Source organism: Nyctereutes procyonoides, unplaced genomic scaffold, assembly GCF_905146905.1.
Source record: "Nyctereutes procyonoides isolate TBG_1078 unplaced genomic scaffold, NYPRO_anot_genome, whole genome shotgun sequence".
Lineage (NCBI taxonomy): Eukaryota > Metazoa > Chordata > Mammalia > Carnivora > Canidae > Nyctereutes > Nyctereutes procyonoides.
In genome coordinates this window covers 35,602,182-35,624,155 of record NW_026575131.1, presented here as the reverse complement: position 1 = coordinate 35,624,155, position 21,974 = coordinate 35,602,182, and the positions used below count along the sequence as shown (strand labels likewise).

General features: G+C 40.0%; 1 protein-coding gene across 1 annotated transcript in view; it reads left to right on the top strand.

The window, feature by feature from the left end:
- CACNA2D3 (calcium voltage-gated channel auxiliary subunit alpha2delta 3) overlaps nucleotides 1–21,974 on the top strand; it is an 842,189-nt gene that overhangs the window by 399,443 nt on the left and 420,772 nt on the right. The window contains exon 9 of the mRNA XM_055342619.1: nucleotides 10,751–10,825. Coding sequence (XP_055198594.1) covers nucleotides 10,751–10,825 — 75 coding nt within the window. The remainder of the gene's footprint in view (nucleotides 1–10,750; nucleotides 10,826–21,974) is intronic.

Genomic DNA, 21,974 nt, shown 5'->3' with positions numbered 1-21,974 from the left:
TCTCATTGCTTTTGTACATACAGCATTAGATGTCCCGCCTAAGATGAGGACAGGTTAGTCCCATGGGGCTTCACTGAATCCGTATGCTGGAATGGCTTTCAGAATCTGGGAAAGCAGTGGAGCACATTTCCTCTCCACAAGCACTTGGGCACTACCATCTGCAAAAGTAGCACCAGGTTTGGTTTTCCTGGGGAGCCAACCTTTTTGAAACCTTAGGGAATTAGATCTTGCAGGATGTTCCTGAAATGGCTAGTGGAAATTAATTTTAAGCTAGATTAGTCTGATGACAATGATAGTAATAATAATCATGATGATGAAACAACTAAACTGTGGAGAGCTGTGTAAGGCTCACAGAACACTCAAGCTCAGCTTTAGAAACAAAAGCGGCATTTATTAAGTGCCTATGAATGCCATTTGCTTACTCTTTGTGTTTTCATTGCTTTATTCCTCACAGCAACTCTAGGAGGTAGGAGATGGTTTTGGCATTCTCTCAGTTGATGCTGGGGTTGAGAAGGTCATTGACTTGCCCAAGGTCCTAGAGCAGGAAGGTTGGAGACCCAGGACCTAAGCAGGCAGTAACATGCTTCCTGGAAAGGAGCATTGATTTCTGGTTTCCATCTCTAGTTCTTTTTCCTCTTCGTCCCAATTATGTGATGTGACATCCCTCCTACTCTTTCCCTAAAGATTATAGCCAAAATGAGGCTGTTTCTTTTCCATGAGTACCTAACCAGGTGCTCCTGCCCAGTGGTCAGCAGTGCTTTGCCACATCATCTCTACCTAGGACATCAGCTGGAGCTTCAGTAATCACATCACCCACAGAGTTGCTGCCAAGGATTACCTGAGCTGGGGCACAGGATGACCACTGGACCAATGGATATGAAAGAAGCGGTGTTCTTTGAAGAACAGCATAGATGGGCTCCAAGTGTGTGGTCTGTGGCTTGCCCCAGCTCCTGAGCAGAGTGTGTCATCACCAGGCCCTCTATCTGGGCAGCCTTCTGCATGGGCACAACACCTTCTTATACTTGCTAGGAAGAAAGCATGAGTGTTTAAATGACATTGGGTTTATATTACGTTGGGATTACTTGAATTAGTGTCCTGCCTGCATGCTTCTGATGAGACTGAGCAAGAAGGCACAGCTGTGGGTCCCCATGATTTATAGCTTCTGATTTTAAAAAGCCCTAAAAAGAAAAGGAAGAGAAAGAGAACAATACATTGCATGGGAGCAGGGGTTAGCCTTGTTTATTTATTCAGCTATACCCAGTGCCTGGGACAGTGACTGGCCAAAAGAAAGAGTTTAAATATGTGTTGAAAGCATAATCCCTAGATCCGTCTTGCCTCCTCCTCCTAAGTGTCCGATGTTCTCATTGGGGCTTCACCCCAGCTCTGTGCCATGCAGCACAGAGACAGAGGCGCCACAAGTAGAAGCCATCAGCGTGCGGTCCCACAGCTAGAAAAAGTGGCTCAGTAAGAACTCAGAAACTGGCTTTACCTTATGTCTGCTTTGTGAGCAGAAGTGAAAAAATTAGTGGAGCAGCTCAACCTTGCTGTAAAACTGGCCGCAGGGCACAGTTCTTTCAGGGAATCTTTCAGACAGATCTTTGGGTTTCTGAATCAAGCAAAGTTACTCTAGTTACCAGTCTCCCTGTGAATATGCAAATATAGCTTGATCCCCCACACATCCTGAAGCATTTACAGATAAGAAGCAGCTAATTTGGGACTATCTTTCTTATTAATCTTTAATTACTCATTACAGAAGTATCAGAAATTAGCATAATAAGAAGTGCTAACTAATTACATCCTGGATCCTTTATCAGTCAGGATTTATTGTTCTGTTAACAAAACCAATCGATTGAAATAATCTTTGTAAGTTCATTAAGATATACAAACAGTGTCAACTCAATAATGAAGACAGAACGATTAAGATAATTAGCAGTAGGCATGCTAGTTATTTTAGAGTAGTTAAGGGAAAAATTATTATTTTTTTTACCCCAATTGCCCCCTTATATAAAGAAGCCCATTAGAGGTCCCATTAACCCTCACTGTACATCTGCTTGTTGGTTTTCAACATAATTGATCAGCTTCAAGACTATTTACATAATTATTTTGACGAATAGAAAGATACTTTGAACTTTTTTATGTGAAGCCTCCATAGTAAAATCATGAACTCTGTCCCCTAATGGTTAAGAGAATGGATCAAATTCGTTAGTAAATTTATATTGAAAGCCCGAGGTAATAAAAGGAACCGTTAATTAACAGTAAGTTTTACACGTTGATTGTCTTATAGGCAACGCATGTGAAAATTTTTAATAATTCAGAAAAGTTCCCATTCCCTTGCTGTTTGCCACTTATTATTCTGAATTTTTCCATGTATATGAACATATATAATTTTTCCACAGCAATAGAATCCTCTTTTCCAGAATATTCAGCAACTTGCTTCCATACTCATAAGCAAGTGTATTTGAAGACCAGAGCACTTCATCACATCTAGTTGACATTAATTATTTAAGCAGCACCCCCCCCCTTTGCTGGGCATCATGCTATTATGGGTCTCTTTTTCACTCCGAGAATGGACTTGGCCATGTATTTTTGTAGGGCCGGGTGTGCTTCTATTGAATAATATCTAGAAGCAAAATTTTTGGCCCAAAGGGTATGCACATACTTAGGTATTATGAGAATTTCCATTAAGCAGGATATTATGTTTACGCACCTAAAAACTATACAGGCATACCTTGGGGATATGGTGGTTTTGGGTCCAGACCACCAAGATTTAACAGATATTATGATAAAGTGAGATAAATGAAGTTTTTGGTTTCCCAGTGCATATGAAAGTTACGTTTACACTATTCAGTAGTCTGTAAGTTTGCAATGGCATTAAGTCTGAAAAACAATGTATGAACCTTAATTTTAATATACTTTATTGCTAAAAATAGTTAACCATCACCTGAGCTTTCAGTAATGATCCCAGATCACCATACCAAATAGAATAATGAAAAAGTTTGAAATATTGTGAGAATTACCAAAATGTGACAGTGAGACACAGAATCAGCAAGTGCAGTTGGAAAAAATGGTGCCAATAGCCTTGCTCTGCAGAGGGTCGCTACAACCCTTTAAAAAGTAACCCTGTAAGTTTCCCTCTGTGAAGCACAATAAGATAAGGTATGTCTGTATCAGTCAGCTCCATCTGCTGTAACAAAATACCAAAGCCTGGGTGGCTTACATGCAGATATCTATTTTCTTATAGTTGTAGAAACTGCAAAGTCCAAGATCAAGGTCCAATAGGGTATGGCTTCTGTAAGAATTCCCTTCCTGGCTTGTAGACAGCCACCCTCTCTTTGTGTGTGCTCATGGAGAGGGAAAGAGAAAAGGAGCAAGCTCTGTCCTGTCTCCTCTTATGTGGGCACTAATCCCATCATGAGGCCTGACCCTCATGACCTCATCTAGTCCTAATCACCTCCCAGAGGCCCCATCTCCAAATACCAATACTTGGAAGGTCCTAAATCATGAATTTATAAATGGTGAATCTCCATGTGCATTCCCTGAAATTGTCTCTCTCAAGGTATGTTTTACCAACATTGCCTTGCCACATCATGGTGGCAGATTTTTTTCCTCCATTATGTTTTTCTACACTGGTAAAATTGCTCTAGTAATATGTTGTATGTAGGTTCTTCAGTCTGTTTAAAATGGTTACTTGCCTCCGTCTAGAGGGACATCCCACTGCAGGCTCTTGTAAATGCAGGGGGATGGGAGGTCTGAAGCTCTTTCCAGAATGCCCTGCAAATCAGTTTGAGTGCATTGTTCCTGTAGGCTGGATTCCATTTACGGAAGAGGACATTATCATTTCACCCTTCATTACACTGTCAGCTTTCTCCTGCTGGCTGGGTAGATGTGTGAGGAGACATTTCAGAGTTTTAGAGAGAAAGTAAAGAATACATTCTTGTTTTTCAGGGGCGGAAGCCCTTGTGTGGTGTAGGTATTTGTTTATACACATCTACTTCATCATTGCCGCTCAGTTTTCAGGGTCCTCATAGGCAGGGGTAAACAGTGGAAAAGCCTTTCCTTGGCCATTTCAGTCAGTTTTGCATGTTTGCATATTTGTATGAAGCTCATTGGCTAAATGCATCTTATATGCCATACTGCAAAGCTTCCAAGTCAGGTCTTTCCAGAGAATAAACATGAAACGATAATGTTAAAAAACTGTTTTGGCTTTCATGGGCAGGGTATTGCAAAATCTAAGACTGATGAACTAAATGATCAAATTATAGAAGAATAGAAGAAATATGAGAGTGATTTTGTGCAGCCGAAGTTAAAATTTAAGGTCAAACCACTGGTGCATGAAGAGAGATGTCACTGACAAGAGAAAAGGCATATTTTTCTGATTTGCTTTGAAGTCTAACTACAAGCCATGCATTAAATTAACAATATTATCATAAAAATGAGGGTGCTAATTCTGTCCGATGCTGAAATTTGAAAAATGATTTTACAGAAGCCTAAGCCATGCATTAAATGAACACAATATTAACTGGACTGATATTGTTAAATCAATTTAAATGCCTCCTGCAGCCTGTGTTTGTGCAGAGCTGAATAGAGAAGAGCATCATTTGTTAGTTCAACCCAGAAGTTTCTGGTGCCCTGGTTTTAATTTGTAGGATTTTCTTTAGAACCGTTTCTCCAGTGCTTTGTCTGCTATGGATTTGCTTTTTAAAGTAATCGATTCCGTATTAAAAGTATGAGGATGGTATTTTCTTGCAGTGCTCATTTGTTCTGTACTACTAATTATGTCCAGTCGTGTTTCAAATTACACAAGAAGCTTTTGTAATGCAGAAGATCTCAGGGATGCCTGTGTTGGTGAAAATATTGTGGGTTCATCTGCTTCGTTACATAAGCCCTACACATTTTCATTCTAAAGGTTGTTTAATCAAAAGTGCACCGATAAAACCATATAAATATTTAATGGAGTTCCAGTAATTCTACATCAGTTTTTTGTATTGCATGAGCATGCCAGCATTTTAATTCTATGTTCTTTTTTTGTTGTTTGTTTTGTTTTGTGGAACTTAGGATTCTCTAAAACGTACCCACTTACTTCATTTACTTTTTGTTTATCTGTTTTTTTGAACGGGGGAGAGATTCTCTTTTTTTTTTTGTTTTTTTCTTCTGTCAATTTTTTTTTTCTCTAGGCTTTGTTTCTCTTCTTTTCCCTGTGTGATCTGCTCTATGACTTTGCTTTTCATTTGTTTGTTCTATTTTTTCATTCAATGAATCCTATCGAGTGCTAAGAATGAAGTATTATATGAGGGCTGCCACTGTAAATAAGGAAGACAGATTGTCCTCTCCTGTGGACCTTGAATAGTGTGTGTGTGTGTGTGTGTGTGTGTGTGTGTGTGTGTTGGGTGTGGGGACAACCAGGAAGCAGATGCTCAGAGCCCAGTGGGGGCAGTGCAGTCTTTGAGGGAGTGGTGAGGGGACCTTGGAGAGCACAGAGCTGGGCAAGTAACCAGCTGGGGGCCCACTGATGACTTCTTGGAAAAAGTGATGACTACGGGAACACTAAGGTAGCAGGGCATCTGCAAGAGGTAGGGCAGGTGGAGGAGAATACACAGTTGAGGAGGAAGGTGCTATTTACTGGTGAGTAGTCACTCCTCTCCCACCCACAGGAAGCACAGCCTGGTCCGGTGGGATTGACTAAAAGGTATTCATTGTCTGGACATATTGGAGTTGGGGGCAGGGTGAATGTGGGAGGTGGGGTGGCCATGGAGGTAGTTGATAATAAAAAGAATGGGGCTGGATGGAGAGAGACAGGCCAGACCCGACAAGTCTGGTCAGCCACATAGAACAATTGGGACTTCATCTGGAGGTGGTGGAGGACATGGAGGGTCAGCTGCAGGGTGATGTGTGGGATGTCTCCCTCAAGTTTCTCCCTTCTCAGCTAGGTCTTCCCTTACCCTCTTTCTTAGGTGACTAATGGTCTTCTTCTGTTAGGTCTGAAAGCTCCATTGCTTTCATCCTCAAGTCCAGCTTCCAACATGAAGTAGAGCTGAGTTCTCAATATCATCCAGATACCAGAATCAGCTGGTTTTCACTCTTGGGCTATAGGCTTCAATTTACGTGAGCCAGCCTGTGACGCAATTCTACACTGACATCAAAGCTTGTGTGAGCCTTGGTGGGTGAGCCCAGCCCATCTATTCTTTGTGTTTAGATCCTTCTCCAACACATTCTGGCCATTCATTTAATCAAACTTAAACCTTGGCTTTCCTATTTTAGATCATTAAAATTCCCATTGAGGATTTTGCTGTGTCCCTAAAACGGTAGATGTAGGAATGGTTACAAGGATTTCACAGGAAGGAAAGAAAAGGCAGATGGCCATGTGTCCTTGCTGTCAGAGTAAAGAGTTAGGTGGTTGGCATGGGAGAAAGGGAAGGATAGTTCCTGAGAGAAGAGAGGAGTGGGATGTAGTCTAACCCCTGAAGAAGATCATGGGTTTGCCTTAAACCTGTTTTTGTTTTTTGGATGGACCATGGCAACATCATAGATGAGCACTTTTTATCATGAAAAGGAAAAATAGCCATTATCTTTAGATGTAATGAGCACATTATTTTATGGATAAAAGTATGAAAAAGTGGTTCATGATCACTTTCCAATGATGATCATGTGCAAATTTAGCCAGTGTTTTATGTCCCTGGCACATAGCAGGTGCTTACTGGATATTCGGTGGGCAAACAGAGGACCGAAGGGCTCCATGGCAGATGCTTTCCTGGGAGGGGATTTGGCAGTAAGCTGGCTACACAGTCTTGGCTCCATGTCTGCCAAAGACCCTGGCCACTGAGAGGGTTCAGAATGTGGCATGGAGTGGACAGTGTACAGCCACGTACCTCAGTGGTTTCTGTCTTCGGTATTTACCCACAGTCACATGTGCCTATTGGTATAGCACTTCTATCCAATGAATGCAGAGCCCATGCTCTCCAGCAGAGATCAGGAGCATGCGACCCCTGTCCTCACCACCCCCTGCCCACTTAGTAAATGTCAGCTCCAGATGGAGGCTGTATTTGTTGGTCTTTCTCTCTAGGTAGTACACATGACACTCATTTTCTTTCTTCCTTGTGTGTGTGCATCCAGATGACTTCTTTCTCTTTCTTTTATGCCCAGTTCTGCATTGACTCTTCACTGAATTACCTCATTTCATGCTCACCATGAGTTCATGGGAGAAGTTTAGTTACAATTCTCATTTCCACAATGCAAATGCTGAGACTCAGAGAGCAGAGAGACCTTGACCAAGCTGATGGTGGAAGAGAATTCCACCTGGTCAATGATGACGATATGCACTGCATCCTTTTCTTTTTTAGATTACTGATATCTGATTGTTCAAGTAGGGATGAAGGAGAGCTGTTTATCCGACCACTGTATCTTAGGGCTGGAGGTGACCAGATCTTCAGTTGTGAATTGATATGACCATCCTCCATCATTGTTTCACAAAGTGGAAATCTAGGGAATATCCATTAAAATGTAGAAACTGGAAGGCTTCCAAACAGAGAGCTACTGGGAGCTTGGAAACAGTTTCACATAAAGGGTACCTTTGGTGTTCCCCTAGGGAGGAGCACTGGGTAGTGTGGTGAGCATGCACAGTCCACGGGCCTCCTTGGCACAGCTGCCTGGTGTGCACTCTTTCCTCACATGGACGGCTGAGCCCAACTCCCTTCGGTGATACAGACCAGATTGCTCAGCATAGCTTTATCCTGATGCAGTCAAGGGAAATTAGTCAACTGCAAGCTTGGATGATGCCACTAACAAGCTGGCGAGGGTTCAGAAGAGCAGATTCCTCCACTGTGGCCATGGCTCACACAGTGATGGAAAGCATGGTTTTGATTACTGCACATGTTCCTCCCTGATGAGGGCAAGAACATCTTGGTCTTTACTTTTCAGCCCACTCTGCAGCCCCCCACATATATAGGCCTTCACTCTAATAAAAGCAATTTCAGGTCTGTTGCCTCACTGGATCCTCACAGGGTCCCCTGGAGGGTAAACGGAAGATGACTTAGCACTTCTTATGTATAAGAATCCAGGACATGAGGTTAGGTGACTTTCCCAAGACCACATAGGAAGTACATGGTACGTGGACCCACGTGTCCTGACTCTCACCTCAGACTATGCAACCCCAGGAGTCAATATTGATAGTGTGTATTAAGTAGAATGTAAAGTTTAAAATTCTCCTAGAAAATAGAGTTGGGAAGTTTGAGAGTGCAAGGTACAGAACAACTGAATACAGCCTGCTTCAGCATATAGGCATTTCATAATCTCTGGAAGAGATGTGCAGCATGGCAGCTATAGGTTTGGCATGATGCTTCAGCAGTGTCATCAAAGACCCACACTGGCTCCATCTTCTTGAGCTTTGCTCTCCATTCTTAATCAATTCATCTCATGGTTGTAAAATGGATGCTGCAATCGTGCAGTGGCATCCCAAGTGGGAAGGAACATGGGAAGGTGGGCAGTGGATAAAGAAGAGTTTTCTTTTAATGGCAAGACAATTCAGTGAAAGTCCTGAGAAAATGACCCTTATGTTGGCTGGGAATGGGTCATGTGACCACTTCTAGCTTCAAGGCGGGTAGGAAAACATGCGTCCAGCAGAGCAGGACAGGATAGTTGTGATTGGCTAAGAATGATTATGCTCCTGGCTTTGGAATGGGCATCTTGTGACCCTCATCTCACTCAGTCAGCAAAGGAGGTAGAGGACAGAGGAATGGCTGCTTTTTTCAGCAACTTCCAGCATCAGTCCAATATGGGCTGAGAATGTTGGAGAAGCTCTTCTTTGAGTTGGACTGTGATTTGCTTCCTGAATCCTCAGATGATGTTCCATTTGTTGACTAATGGAACAGTCATGCTCCCATTTGTCAATAGCTAATTCTAGAATTACATCAATGTGTTTTTTCTCTGTACCTTCTCAGAGGCAATCTAAGCCCTATGACCATTGAGCTGTAATTTCTTCAAAGGCTTTTGCATGGCTAAGAACAAAGATTAAATACCGAGCCAGAGTCAGAATGAAGGGAACCACAGAGCCTTGGGGGCCAGAGAGGAGAAATTGGGGGCTTTGAGGTCCTATGGTCATTGGCTGAGAAGTCAAGCTGCCTGGGTTTGAATCTGGACTTTGCAGTGACTTTGGACAAGTTGGTCATCCTTGTTCTGCCTTGGTTTCCCCGTCTGTAAAGGAGGCATGGTTGAGGTATGCCGTTGAATGACGTCTAGCCTGTGCCTTGATGAAGAGAGTACTCAGTCACAGTGAGTTGCTGATGACATTATCTCCACCCTTGCCTGCTTAGCAAGTGCTTCAGCCCTTAGACAGGAGGTGTTTCTGTCACTGTCATAGCAGCTGCATGTCTGGCCCTCTGTAGTCTGTCACTGAGGTGTGTCTGGAGCAGTGGGCCCATGCTCATCCCTTTATTCACTCACTTCCCTGTGCACAGCCCTCCATGGTCCTCACTGTCCACTTGAAGTCTGCACTCCTTAGCCAGACTTTGCTTGAGAGTTGGACCTGTGAGAAATGGCTCTCGTTCCTTTCCTCTAGAGCTTTGGGCTGGACTTCCAGTAGCTGGAGTGGGAAATGTAATGATGCTCATTGAACACATGATTCTTGGACACCGACCTTGGGCCCAGCCCTGTGCTCATCACAGGGAGTGTACCAAGGGGCCAGATATGGGTCCTGACAATGTGGGCCCACCTATGGTATGGGGTCCAGGCCCCAGACTATTAGAATTTGGGAGTTTGCAGGAAAGGAGCTTCACCTACACCAGAGGCTGCTTCCCAGAGGAGGCAGAATGAGGTGACCCGGGGTATGAACAGAAGTCAGCTGGGAGATGCCAGAGCAAGAGCTCCAGGCAGAGGGCCCTGAGTGGGAGAAGAAGATGAGATATCTCAGAGGGCAGGAAGGGAATTGGGGTTAGCTAGTGCTGAGTTTTTAGGGAGGGCTAATGAAGGAGTGAAGTTGGAAAGATCAACAGGGCCAAGTGTCCAGAGCCCTGCCACACCCTGGGAAGGTTTATCTGCAGAGCAGTGGAAATTGTGAATGGGGTTGGCAGGAAGCAACATGACCTGATTTGTATTTCAGAAGGACCCAGCCTAGCCACAGTGCAGAGAATCATGCTTAAATTTCCATTTTCTAATTGTGAGCTTTGAACAAAAACAAATGGTCACATTCTAGGTATTCTGGGATAAAAAGGAATGGGAAGGCTGGCCTTGGCTGACTTGTATGGAAGGTGGTGCCGCAGCTCTCTTATAAAAAACCACAGAGCCTCCCAGAGTAATGGAGGGGGGGGAGGGACATCAAGGCCTTTCCTCCATTCTATCTTTGTTACTCATGTGTGACCCACACACAGGTCCTTGGGCTCCAGAAAACCAAAGATGGGAGCTGGAGCGATATTTGCCCAACTTGGGATGATCTTGAGATCCCACCTGGATCATGCAGTCAGCCATGGCCACAGAGCCCCAGTGTTTAGAGCCATCCCCAAAGGATAGTCAGTTAACTGTGTACACCCTGAACATTGCCATCTACCAGCACAGGCTCTAGGACTTTCTCCCTCAAACAAGAGAAGACTATTTGGTGCTTAAGCACAATTTTATGTAGAGGCATCAATTGAGAAAGTCACCTATGTGAATGAACTGAGCCTGTAGTTATGTTGTTTTTTTGTTTATTTGCATGTACCCTTAAATTATCTGGTACCCCTCAAATGATTAATTGTGTCCCCCTGGCTCTTTGATCTCTTTGCAGTATAATGAGGAGCTTCACTACGTGGAACCTTGCCTGAATGGGACATTGGTGCAAGCTGACAGGACAAACAAGGAGGTAGGGTCTGCAGCTGGACAGGTGCATCAAGGGTCATGATACAAACCTAGTGTCTCTTACAGTGGTTGCTGACAGTATTTCTGTTCTAATTTTTACAAATTCATCAAAGTATTGCCTTTCATTAAGGGCCTTGGAACCCCAGTGCATAGAACATTTATGAAGAAGCACAAATGAAACCATGGCAATAAAATAATTACATTGAGTTCAGAAGCTCAATAGTTCTGAAATAATTGCATTGATTTACTTTTTTTTCTTGCTGTGTACACATCCTGTGTCGTGCTTGATACCTGTGTTGATACCTTTGAAAGAATATGGCTTTTGCTGAGATGTCAAAGAAAATTGAAATCCCCTTTTTAAATTTCTTCTTTTTCCTACTATAATTGATTAAATAATTGTTGGGGTAGCTATTGAGGTAACTTGTCTCCCAGGTTAGAAGGTAAGCTTTATGAGGATAGGGATGATGTCTGTTCACTGCTGTATATTCAATGCTCTGAGCATTGCCTGCTGCATAAAATATTGTGGAACAAAAGGAAGGTGTGTTAAAGGAGGACCTTAGGAAGTGGGATAGAAGTTGCTCTTCTAATTGGAGAATTCTAGGAAAAATCCCAGAATGGCTATCTCTAGAATAAAGCCTGTTTCCCCTTAGTCATATTAATTAAATAATTATTTTTGAGAAAGAGAGAGAGAGCGAGCACATAGTGGGGAGGGGAAGGGCAGAGAGAGAGGGAATCTTGAGGAGGTTCCATGCTCAGTGCAGAGCCCAATGTGAGGCTCGATGTCATGATCCTGAGATCATGATCTGAGTTGAAATCAAGAGTTGGACACTTAACTGACTGAGCCACCTAGGCATCCATCCCCTTAGCCATCTTTAAATATGTCAGTACAAAGCACCACAGCTACCACCTTACCACCCCATACAGGGCTGAGTAACAATTTAGGTTGAAGGTGTAGCTGTGGCTGCAACAATATCACACCTCCTGGGACACACAACTACCATTATTCATTGTGTTTTGTTGTATCTGTCATTCAGGGCTGCCCCTCTCCTGGAGAGAAGACTCCCAGGAAGTGGCTGAGGGCAGTGGCAAGGCAGGTTTCTGTAAGGCACAGTGCCTGTGCTGGGGAGACACCCCTAGCTCAAAGGGGCAGGGAATGGCATGGCTACTATTTTAGGTACAGGTGGTAGAAGCATTTGGTTGGGCATCTCTGAGGGAGCAAACAACAGAGGATTAGGAAAAATTTTCTCTAGCTAGAAGACAGAGTGAGAAGGAAAAATTATGCCAGAGTTAATATTTAAGCTTCAATTTGAGGGGGAAGAAACACCCTAATAAGCTTTATGTTTGGAGGGAGAAAGAAGTGCATTGTAGTTCACAGAACAAGTGTATCTAGAGAATGTATGTTCATAATCATTTTTCGGATAAGGTAGGACATAATGACTTAGACCTCCATTTATCTTTTTAAATAAATTTAATTTATTTAAAATCTATCACCAGTTTTCCTAGGGACCTTCCCCTTATTTGACCATTGCCTGGGTCTGATTTCCACCTCCTTCCCAATACTGTAGCATTGAAATATCCTCCAGAGCCTCAGATAGTTGTCCAGTGTTGGTGCCTGCAACATTAAGTAGAAAAGAAGCTTAAAATTATCAAGACTTCCCTTCAGATTGCTTTCCAAATAAACAAGGGACAGTGTGATATTTAGATAGCTGAGGTCTAATGAAGGAAAAAAATTGTTGGAGAAAATGGGATGAGCATTTATTTAAAATTACCTTTGAAAATGTCTGGATATTGAAGACTGGAGTGTTTTTGAATATAAACATTTATCTGGACATATGATTCTGCCAATGTGGAGTAGCCACATTACAATCAGATTCAACCCCTTACAACTAAAACACCCTGGATGTAAGCCAACACACAAGTATAGAAAGACTGCAAGGTGAACTGCCTCCACCTAAAAACATTGAGCTGAGTTCTCTGGGTCTCCTTGTTGATTCCCACCAGACATCTGAATGTAGCACCCAGAAACCTCCCTCCAGCACCTGCAACAGGCAGAGACCAAAAATAATAATTCTAAAAAAAATCCAAGAAAAGCCTGTCCCTTCTAGCCAAACAACCAGGAAAGGGGTAGCTTCACAACACAAAACCTTTGTGATAATACCTTTTCTACTCCAGAAAAACCAATGGAACAATTATAGACCAACCCTCCACAGTTTCAGCAGGGGATGAACAAGAAATTGACCTTCCATCTCACCCACACCCACTTGGCCCTTGTGCTATACCTCAACACAGAGACTGATGGCTAAGAAAAGGATTATATAGGATCCAGAGTCTCACAGTATAAAACCTAAAATGCTCAGAATGCAATAGAAAACCCCTTGTCATCCCCAAACCAGGAAAATCAAAATAAGGATGAGGAAAGACCATCAACAGAAGCTAATATTGACATGAATCATATGTTGAAATTATAAAATCGCTTCAACAAGCAATTAGGAATTCTCTTGAAACAAATGAAAAAAAAAATAGAAAGTCTCAGCAAAGAAATAGAAGTTATTAAACAGAGCCAAATGGAAATTATAGAACTGGAAAATACAGTCACCAAAATAGAAAGCTCACTGGACCAGCTCAATAGTATAGTGGATATGACAGAAGATAAAATCAGTAAACGTCAGGAAAGATCAATAGAAATTACCCAATTTGAACAGCAGTGAGAAAATAGACTGGAACAAAATGAACAGGGTCTCAGGGACATGTGGGGCGATAACCGAAGAGCTAGCTAACATATCACAAAAGTCCCAGGAGAGGAGAGGGAGAGTAGGACTAGATATATATTTGAAGATATATTGGCTGAAGACTTCCTAAAATTAGTGAAAGTCATAAACGTACATAGTCAAGGGGCTGAGTAGATTCTGAATAGGATAACCCAAGTCACTCCATGGCAGGGCATATTATAAACATAATTAAACAAAGGGGAAAAAATAACTTGATAGCAACAGAGAAAAAAGGCACAGTGCTTAGACTACCAGTTTGCATGACAGCTGACTTATCATCTGAAATCACAGTGGCCAGAAGAAAGTGGCAGAGCATTTTTTAAGTAATAAAAGAAAACAACTGTCAACTCAGGATTCTGTATTCAGTGAAAATGTCCTTAATGAATGAAGGGAATAAAAACATATTCAGATGAAGAAAAACTATAAAAAATTTTTACTAGCAAATCTACTTGTAAAAAATGGCCAGAGAAGTTCTCTAAATAGAAAGGAGAAACAAAAACAAACAAACAAACAAACAAACAAACAAAAAACAGAAAAAGGCTTAAAACTTCAAAAAGGAAAGAATATTAGATTGGGTTACAATAGGAGTATAGTAGATTATCCTAATTATCAGGAGATTATTAAGTCCTATTGGATAATTGAAGCAGAAATTATAGCATCATCTGATGTAGGCCCATTGTTGCTAAGAAAACAAGCCAATTATATTTTGAAAGTATGGAGGGTAAAAGGACCTAATTAGAAATAAGATTTCCACTTCTTAGTAGAAGTGGTAAATGCTGATATCAGTAGATTGTGATAAATTGCATATTTATATTACGACACCCAGAGCAACCATTAAGAAAACAATGAAAAGAGGCATACAGGTGTTCCACACTTTCTGAAAGGTCACTTTACACCACTTTGCTTTTATAAAAGAGCTACATTAGCACCTGCTTTTGCTAACTGAAAGATAGCTGAACAGGATTTCTTGCTTTTATGAAGAAAGGCACAAAGCAAAAATAGCATCCAGCATTTGTTTTGCAGTAAGCTGTTATTGAGATGGGGTGCACCCTGAGCGATGAGAGTGGCCCTGCCAAACTCCTTCCCCAGGAACCATGAAGGCATGAAACCTCCATAGCTTTGAACTGTGTCTCTGAGCATCTGTGCTTCATCTCCATTTATTTTCTGCGTCACTTAGCAAGATGTGTCCTAAGGTATCAGAAAAGCCTAAGAGAGATTATTTTTGGGTCTGGGAATGTGCAAACATTTTTCCATATAAATTACTGGTAATTGCTTCTTTGCTTTATGCCATTTCAGTTTGTAACAAGTTTCATAGGAATGTTCTACTTTCGGATAGTGGGGGAAATGTACTTAACAAGTAATTCATAGGAATGTAAGAACTAAGACACAGAAGAAATGAACAGGAAAAAAGATAAATTGGCAGACGTAAGCCCTAACATATCACTAAATATCTTAAATGTAAATGGTCTGAACACAGCAACTAAAAGACAGAGATTGGCAAGTGGATTTTTAAAAATATAACCATATGCTGACTACTAGAATTTCACTTGAAACACAATGACACAGATATGTCAAAAATAAAAGGATGGGAGAAGGTACACTATGCAAACTTTTTTTTTTTAAGAAAAATCAGGAGTGGCTATATTAAATAGTAAAAATTACTATTACTAGAAACAAGGGCAATACAGAAGAATAAAAGAATCAATCCACCAGGAAGACATAACAGTGCTAAATGTGTTTGGACCACATTACAGAGCTTCAAAATACATGAAACAAAAACTAACAGAACTGAGAGTAGAAATAGATAAACCTAGAGTTCTAGTTAGGGACTTGTACACTGCACAGTCAGTAACTAATAGACTACTGAAAAGAAAGTCAGCAAGGATATAGAAGAACTGAAGCACATCATCAACTGATAAAATCTAAATAACATTTTCAGGACATTGTACCCAACAACAGCAGAAGACACATTCTTTTCAAGCACTTATGCAACCAAGATAAAGAATATTTGGGGTCAAAATACAAACCTTCATAAATTTAACAGAGTTAAAATCATACAGAGCATGTTTTCTGTTGACAATGGAATCAAGCTAGACATCAATCACAAAAAGACAACAGAAAAATCTCCAAACACTTAGAAATTAAGTATACTACTAAATAATACATGGGCCAAGAGGAAGTCTTGAAGGAAATTTAAAAAATATAAAACTGAATGAAAATGAGAAAACAATATATCAAAATATGTGGGACAAAACCATCACAGTGTTGAGATGGAAAGTTAGAGCAATAAATGTTTATATTAAAAAGAGGAAGGCCTCAAATTCATAATCTAACTTCCTACCACAAGAAATTAGAAAAAGGAGTGAAAAATAAACCCATAGCAAACAGAAGGAAGGAAATAATAAAGAGCAGAAATCAGTTAAATTGAAGCAGAAAAACCGCAGGGAAAAATTAATGGCACCAAAACCTGGTCCTTCAAAAAGTTATTAATAAAACTAGTAAATCTCTAGAAAGCTTGACAAGTAAAAGGAGAGAAGTCACAAATCATCAACATCAGGCATGAAACAGAATATTACTACAGAACTGCAGTCATTAAAAGGATAAGAAGGGAATATTACAAACAACTTTACAGTCATAAATTTGACAACTTAAAAGAAATGAACCAAATCCTTAAAAACCATAAGCTACCAAAATTCAACCAAGATGAAATAGATAACCTGAATAGTCCTATAAATATTAAAGAGATTGAATTCATAATTTAAAAGTTTCCAAAAAGAAATCTCGAGTCCCAGATGGTTTCACTGGACAATTCTACTAAACATTTAGAGGAATTAATACAAATTTTACAAAATCTCTTCCAGAAAAATAAAAGAGGAGGGAAATCTCTTCAACTAATTTTATGAGGCTAGTGGTTCCTTAATAAACCAGACAAAAATAGTACAGAACAGGAAAAAAAAAAAAAAAAACAAAACAAAACCCTATACTTACCTGGCAGGGGAGAAACCTACCAACCATAACCCTCATGAAGGTCCTCATGAGGACAAAACTTTAGCACATCAGATCTAACTATATATATCTATTTCTACAGAATAATACACCACCACAAAGTAGGATTTATTCCAGATATGCAAGGCTAGCTTGACATTGGTTTTGAATCAATGTTATTACTGAACTGTAGTTCAGTAGAATAGAAGAAGGAACACAGAAATATGCCCACAAATATGCCCAACTGATTTTTGACACAAGTGCAAAAATAATTCAATGGAGGAAAAATATTCTTTTCAACAAATGGTACTGGAGCAATTGAACATCCATAAACAAACAAATTAAAAAACTTAACCTTGGGACACCTGGGTGGCTCAGTGGTTGAGCGCCTGCCTTCGGCTAAGGGTGTGATCCCGGGATCCAGGATCAAGTCCCACATCGGGATCCTTGCAGGGAGCCTGCTTCTCCCTCTGCCTGTTTTTCTGCCTCTCTCTCTCCGTATCTCTCATGAATAGATAAATATTTCTTTTTTTAAAAAAAACAACTTAACCTCGGCCCAAAGCTCCCTACTTAAATAAAATTTACATTACTCAGCCATTAGAATGACAAATTCCTACCTCAAATGAACCAAAGACTTAAATGTAAAGTGGACAGCTTTGACACTCTAAAAAAAAGTAGGAGAAAATCTTTAGAATCTAGGGCTAAACAGAGTTCTTAGGCTTGATGCCAAAAGCACAATCCATAAAAGGGAAATTTAATAACATTAACATTGTGGGGGGGACCCAAAAACCTTCTGCCATGTGAAAGACCCTGATGAAAGGATGAATAGATATGTGGCTTGCAGATATCTTCTCCCAAGTTATATTTGTAAGCCACATATCTGAAAAAGAATTAGTATATAGAGAATATATAAAAAACTCAACAGTAAAAACAATCCGATTGGAAAATGATCTAAAGACATGGAGAGAATATGGCAAGTACGTACATGAAAAGATATTCAACATCCTTAGCTAGGGAAACGCAATTTAAAACTCCAATGAGATATTACTACACACTTATCAGAAGGGCTAAGATAAAAAAAATAATCATAATAAAAAAGAACACCAAATGCTGGTAAGGATGTGGAGAAAGTGGGATGATGGGAATGTAAAATAGTATAGCCATTCTGGAAAACATTTGGCAGTTTCTTATAAAACTATACATGCAGTTATTTTGTGTTCCAGCAATCACACTCTTGGGCATTTATCTCTGAGAAATGAAAACTTATTTCACACAAAAAGCAGTGTGCAAATAAATGTTCATAGCAGCTTTTATTGGTAGTAGACCCAAACTGGAAACAACCCAGGTATCCTTCAGAAGGTGAATGGTTAAACAAACTGATATATCCATGCCACAGAAGGAGTCTTTGAATCTTTGGAGAATTATCTTGAGTTAAAAAAAAAAGAAAAGAAAAGAAAAGCCAATCCCCAAATAATATATACTTCATGATTTCATTCATATACTGTTATTGAAATAACAAAATGATAGAAGTGGAGAATACATTCATGGTGACCAGGGGTGAGGAGTGGGGATAGGGGGATGAAAGTTTATAAAAGGGCAGCCCGAGGGATCCTTGTGATGGCAGAAGCATTCTGTAACTTGACTGTGACAGTGGAGATATCCTGGTCGTGATGTCATAGTGTAGTTTTGCAATATATAATTGGAAAATACTGGATAAAGGATATGTAATATCGCTCTATGTTATTTCTGAAAATTGCGTATGGATCTGTAATTACCTTAAAATGAAAGTTTAATTAAAAATCATCTGAAGTCAATGAGTAAATATTTAAAAGGGACTTTATCAAATCATTGTGAATCAAATTTAGTTATCTTTTAAAAAGTACTGACTATAGTTCAGTTTCTGATAGCAAATGATTTCAATGTTCTTACTTTATGGGCCTTTTTTAAAGATTTTATTAATTTATTGGAGAGAGAGAGAGAGGGACAAGCAGACTCCATGCTGAGTGCCGGGATCATGCCGGGATCGATCTCAGGACCCTGAGATCATGACGTGGGCAGAAATCAATATTGGAAGCTTAACTGACTGAGCCACCCAGGTGCCCCTTATGGCCCTTTTTGGAGAAAATCTCAGAAGACAAAGCATTTATTTTTTGTTGAAACATTGGAACATGTTAAAAACGAAGGTGTACTCCTTTGGCCATTTTGAACCAATTTCCATGTTTATTATCAAATCGATGTTAGGCCATTATACATTTAGGACTCGGTGTCCTAAGGGCTAGTGAATTCATATAAAGCAAAATGAGAATTTACATCAGCTCACCTACCTGCAAAGTCCTCGGGTGGAAGACCTGTATACTCATTATACCTTAGGTATGATGTCAGGGGTCATCCCCCTTTCCCTGGCTGCCACCCACCCCCTTACGTGTCTTCTGTGGACTCTGACGGATTCTGTTAGGCTAGATGCTCATTCTGGATTTATAACTGCATCTCTAATATGCAGAGCAGCCCAGCCAGTAGCCTGGGCCAGGTGTCTGTAACTGGCTAACAGGCAGGCCTGTGTTGGAAGAGCTGCTTGGTACTCCAGAAGGAGAAGACTCTGGGTAACCAGGCCAGTACCTGTGAGGTAGAAGCTCAGTAGAGCATGCATGCATGAAGGAAGGAATAGATGAGCCACCTGGGAGAGGATTCTGGTTGAAAATCAAATTTTCCTTTTTGTTTGTTTTGACAGAAGATCCACAAAACATTAAAAACAAAAGCGTGAAGCTCATTACATTTTACTATAACTAGAACAATCTGAATTAGATTGTGGGTGAAACTCTCGGATTCCAGCATTGGCAGTCCTCATTAGTTTAGGCCAAATCTCCTGAATAGCAGCTTGGAAGCCATTTTCTCATGCTTTTTGTGAAATGGGAATGGAGGATTATAACCTTCTGTAGGAACCCGTGTAGAACTGGCAGTGTGCACAATGGTGTTAGCCTTCCGTCCTCTGTGCTCAATAATTCTGACTGCAGTGCGCCAGATCCTTTGGGAAGCTTCATCCTTCACTCAGAATCATCCATTTGTATCCTGACAAGTTCTCCTGACAGCCAAATAACTGAGACCCTTTCCTACCCATACCTTTTCATCTCATGACCGTTTCCCTGGCGGCCACTGTAATGTTACTTCCAGTTAATGAAAGGGCTTCTGAGACGTGACATCTGGGATTATTATGTCAGGTACCTTTAGTGCAGTGATATCAGGCTCTGGTTTTATAGTATTCTGGTGAACTGTCAAAAAATCAGAGCTAGATAATTTTAGGTAAAACAGTATTTGATAAAATTCATTTAAAAATTTTGAAACAGGAGTGGGGACATCTCAGTGAGTTGTGAAATAGAAGAAAAGGTAAAAATTCTGGCCTGGGTCAAACTGAATCATCCTGGTTCAGAGATGTCCTGGGTTCTGCCTGAAATAGCCTATGACACATCATTCCTAAACAAATGATCTTCAGGTTCTAAAATTTTGTTTTTGTCTTTTAAAGGTATTGTTTACTGTCTGAGGAGAATTTTATTTTGCTGCTTTATGTGCCAAATAGCTGACATTTTTTTTTTCTTTAAGGAGAAAGGAACCATGACAAATTGGGTAAGCCTGGAGCTCAAATATAGAATTCAAATGAGTAAACTCTCATACTAATCTACTTCAGACCTTCTGAACTATTCATCAGACCTAAAAATGGTCTCTTTGGGGGGAGAGAGGAAGGAGAATGATATGTTTTTTCTTTGGTTTTATACTGAAGATGTTCTGAAATTCACTGAATTTCGTGGCTCTAAGATTCTTCACACAAGAACAAATCCTGCAAAATCAACCAATCTTAGAAACTCGTGTAACTCTCATCTTCTTTGGCAGTTTTGATCTTTTCCAGTGGGATCAAGAGACATAGAACCTCTGTGAATTGACAAAAATACACATCAGAGTTCCTGAGTTTTCCCCAGTACCATTTTTTTCCCCTAGCCTGAGTTCTGTCAAAAGAAGCACCCTAGATTCTAAAACTTCCCACCCGTGGCATTATAGACATCCAGAGTACATGTGAATGATAGGGAAGTAAGAAGTGTGTTATGAACTGTAAGTAGAAAGTAGCCTTCTGCACATCACTGAGTGTTAGCTTCCCACACACCAAGAGAGAACAAACACCAACCCACTTTTATTCAACTCAAAACTAATAAAAGTTGGTAAGAATTGCATTGCTTTTAAAGTGTCATGAGTACATTAAAAATAACTTATGTAGAGAAAAATTTGGAATAACTTAAATGTAAATAAATTCTTCTAGATCCAGTATAACTTCATATAATGCAACATTAAACAAGAATAAGGTATGTTTATGTAGACTACTATGAAAGAGTCACAAGGGTGTACAGTTAGATTAACTATAGGCGTGATGTTCTACAGCAGATTTCTAGAACTTATTTATCTTGCATAACTGAGACTTTATACCCATTGGATAGTAAATGTCTACAGTGAGCCACTTTTGCAATCAGAAATAAAATACTTTTTAATAATTAGTTTCCTATTCTTGAAATTAATGCAGATGATTTACCAAAAGAAAATATTTCTGTAGGTCTATGAATACTAACCCAGTTGTTTTCCTATAGTTGTGAAAATGTCCTTTCTGTTAATTTCCAGATAAGTTTTTCTGAAAAAAGAAAATGGACTGATTTCTTCTTATCAAGTGGAAGAGATGTAGCCATATTTTAAATCCATATTACCTTGTAGATTTACATGAATTAGAATACTGCTACTACTAATTTTTCAAATTCCTCGTGTCGTAGCTCTGTAGAGTTAAACTTATCAAAATGATGATCTAATGATTGTTTTTAGAGGAAATGCATCCTAGAAAGAATGCTCAATTATTTCCTTCTTTATATTTTATTATATATTTGTTTGATAAAATTCACTTGTCTGAAAATAGCCAAACTACTACTGTATAGTTTGGGTTAAAATCATTAATGCAATACAAATTTTTTTTTGTTAATCTCCACTACAGTATATAGTGTGCTGATGGTGAGTTCCTTGTATGAGTCTAGATCAGGGGTCAACAAACATGTTTGGTTAAGGGGCAGATAGTAAATATTTTAGGGTTTGTGGGCCATGCCACCTCTGCTATAATATTCAACTTTGGCATTGTGGCATGGAAGTAGCCATAGGCAATACATATCTAAGGCAGGCAAGGCTGTGTTCCAATAAAACTTGATTTACAAAAATTAGCACAGGTCCATACGGCCCATGGGCTATAGTTTGCCGATCGCTGGTCTAGACTGTGGACAAGAGTAGAAGGAGAAATCTGTTATTAAATAAGGAACAAACATTATAGTCAGGTTGAAATCTTTCTGAAAGGGCCACATGGAAATTGGTAGTTGAGAGCTAGAT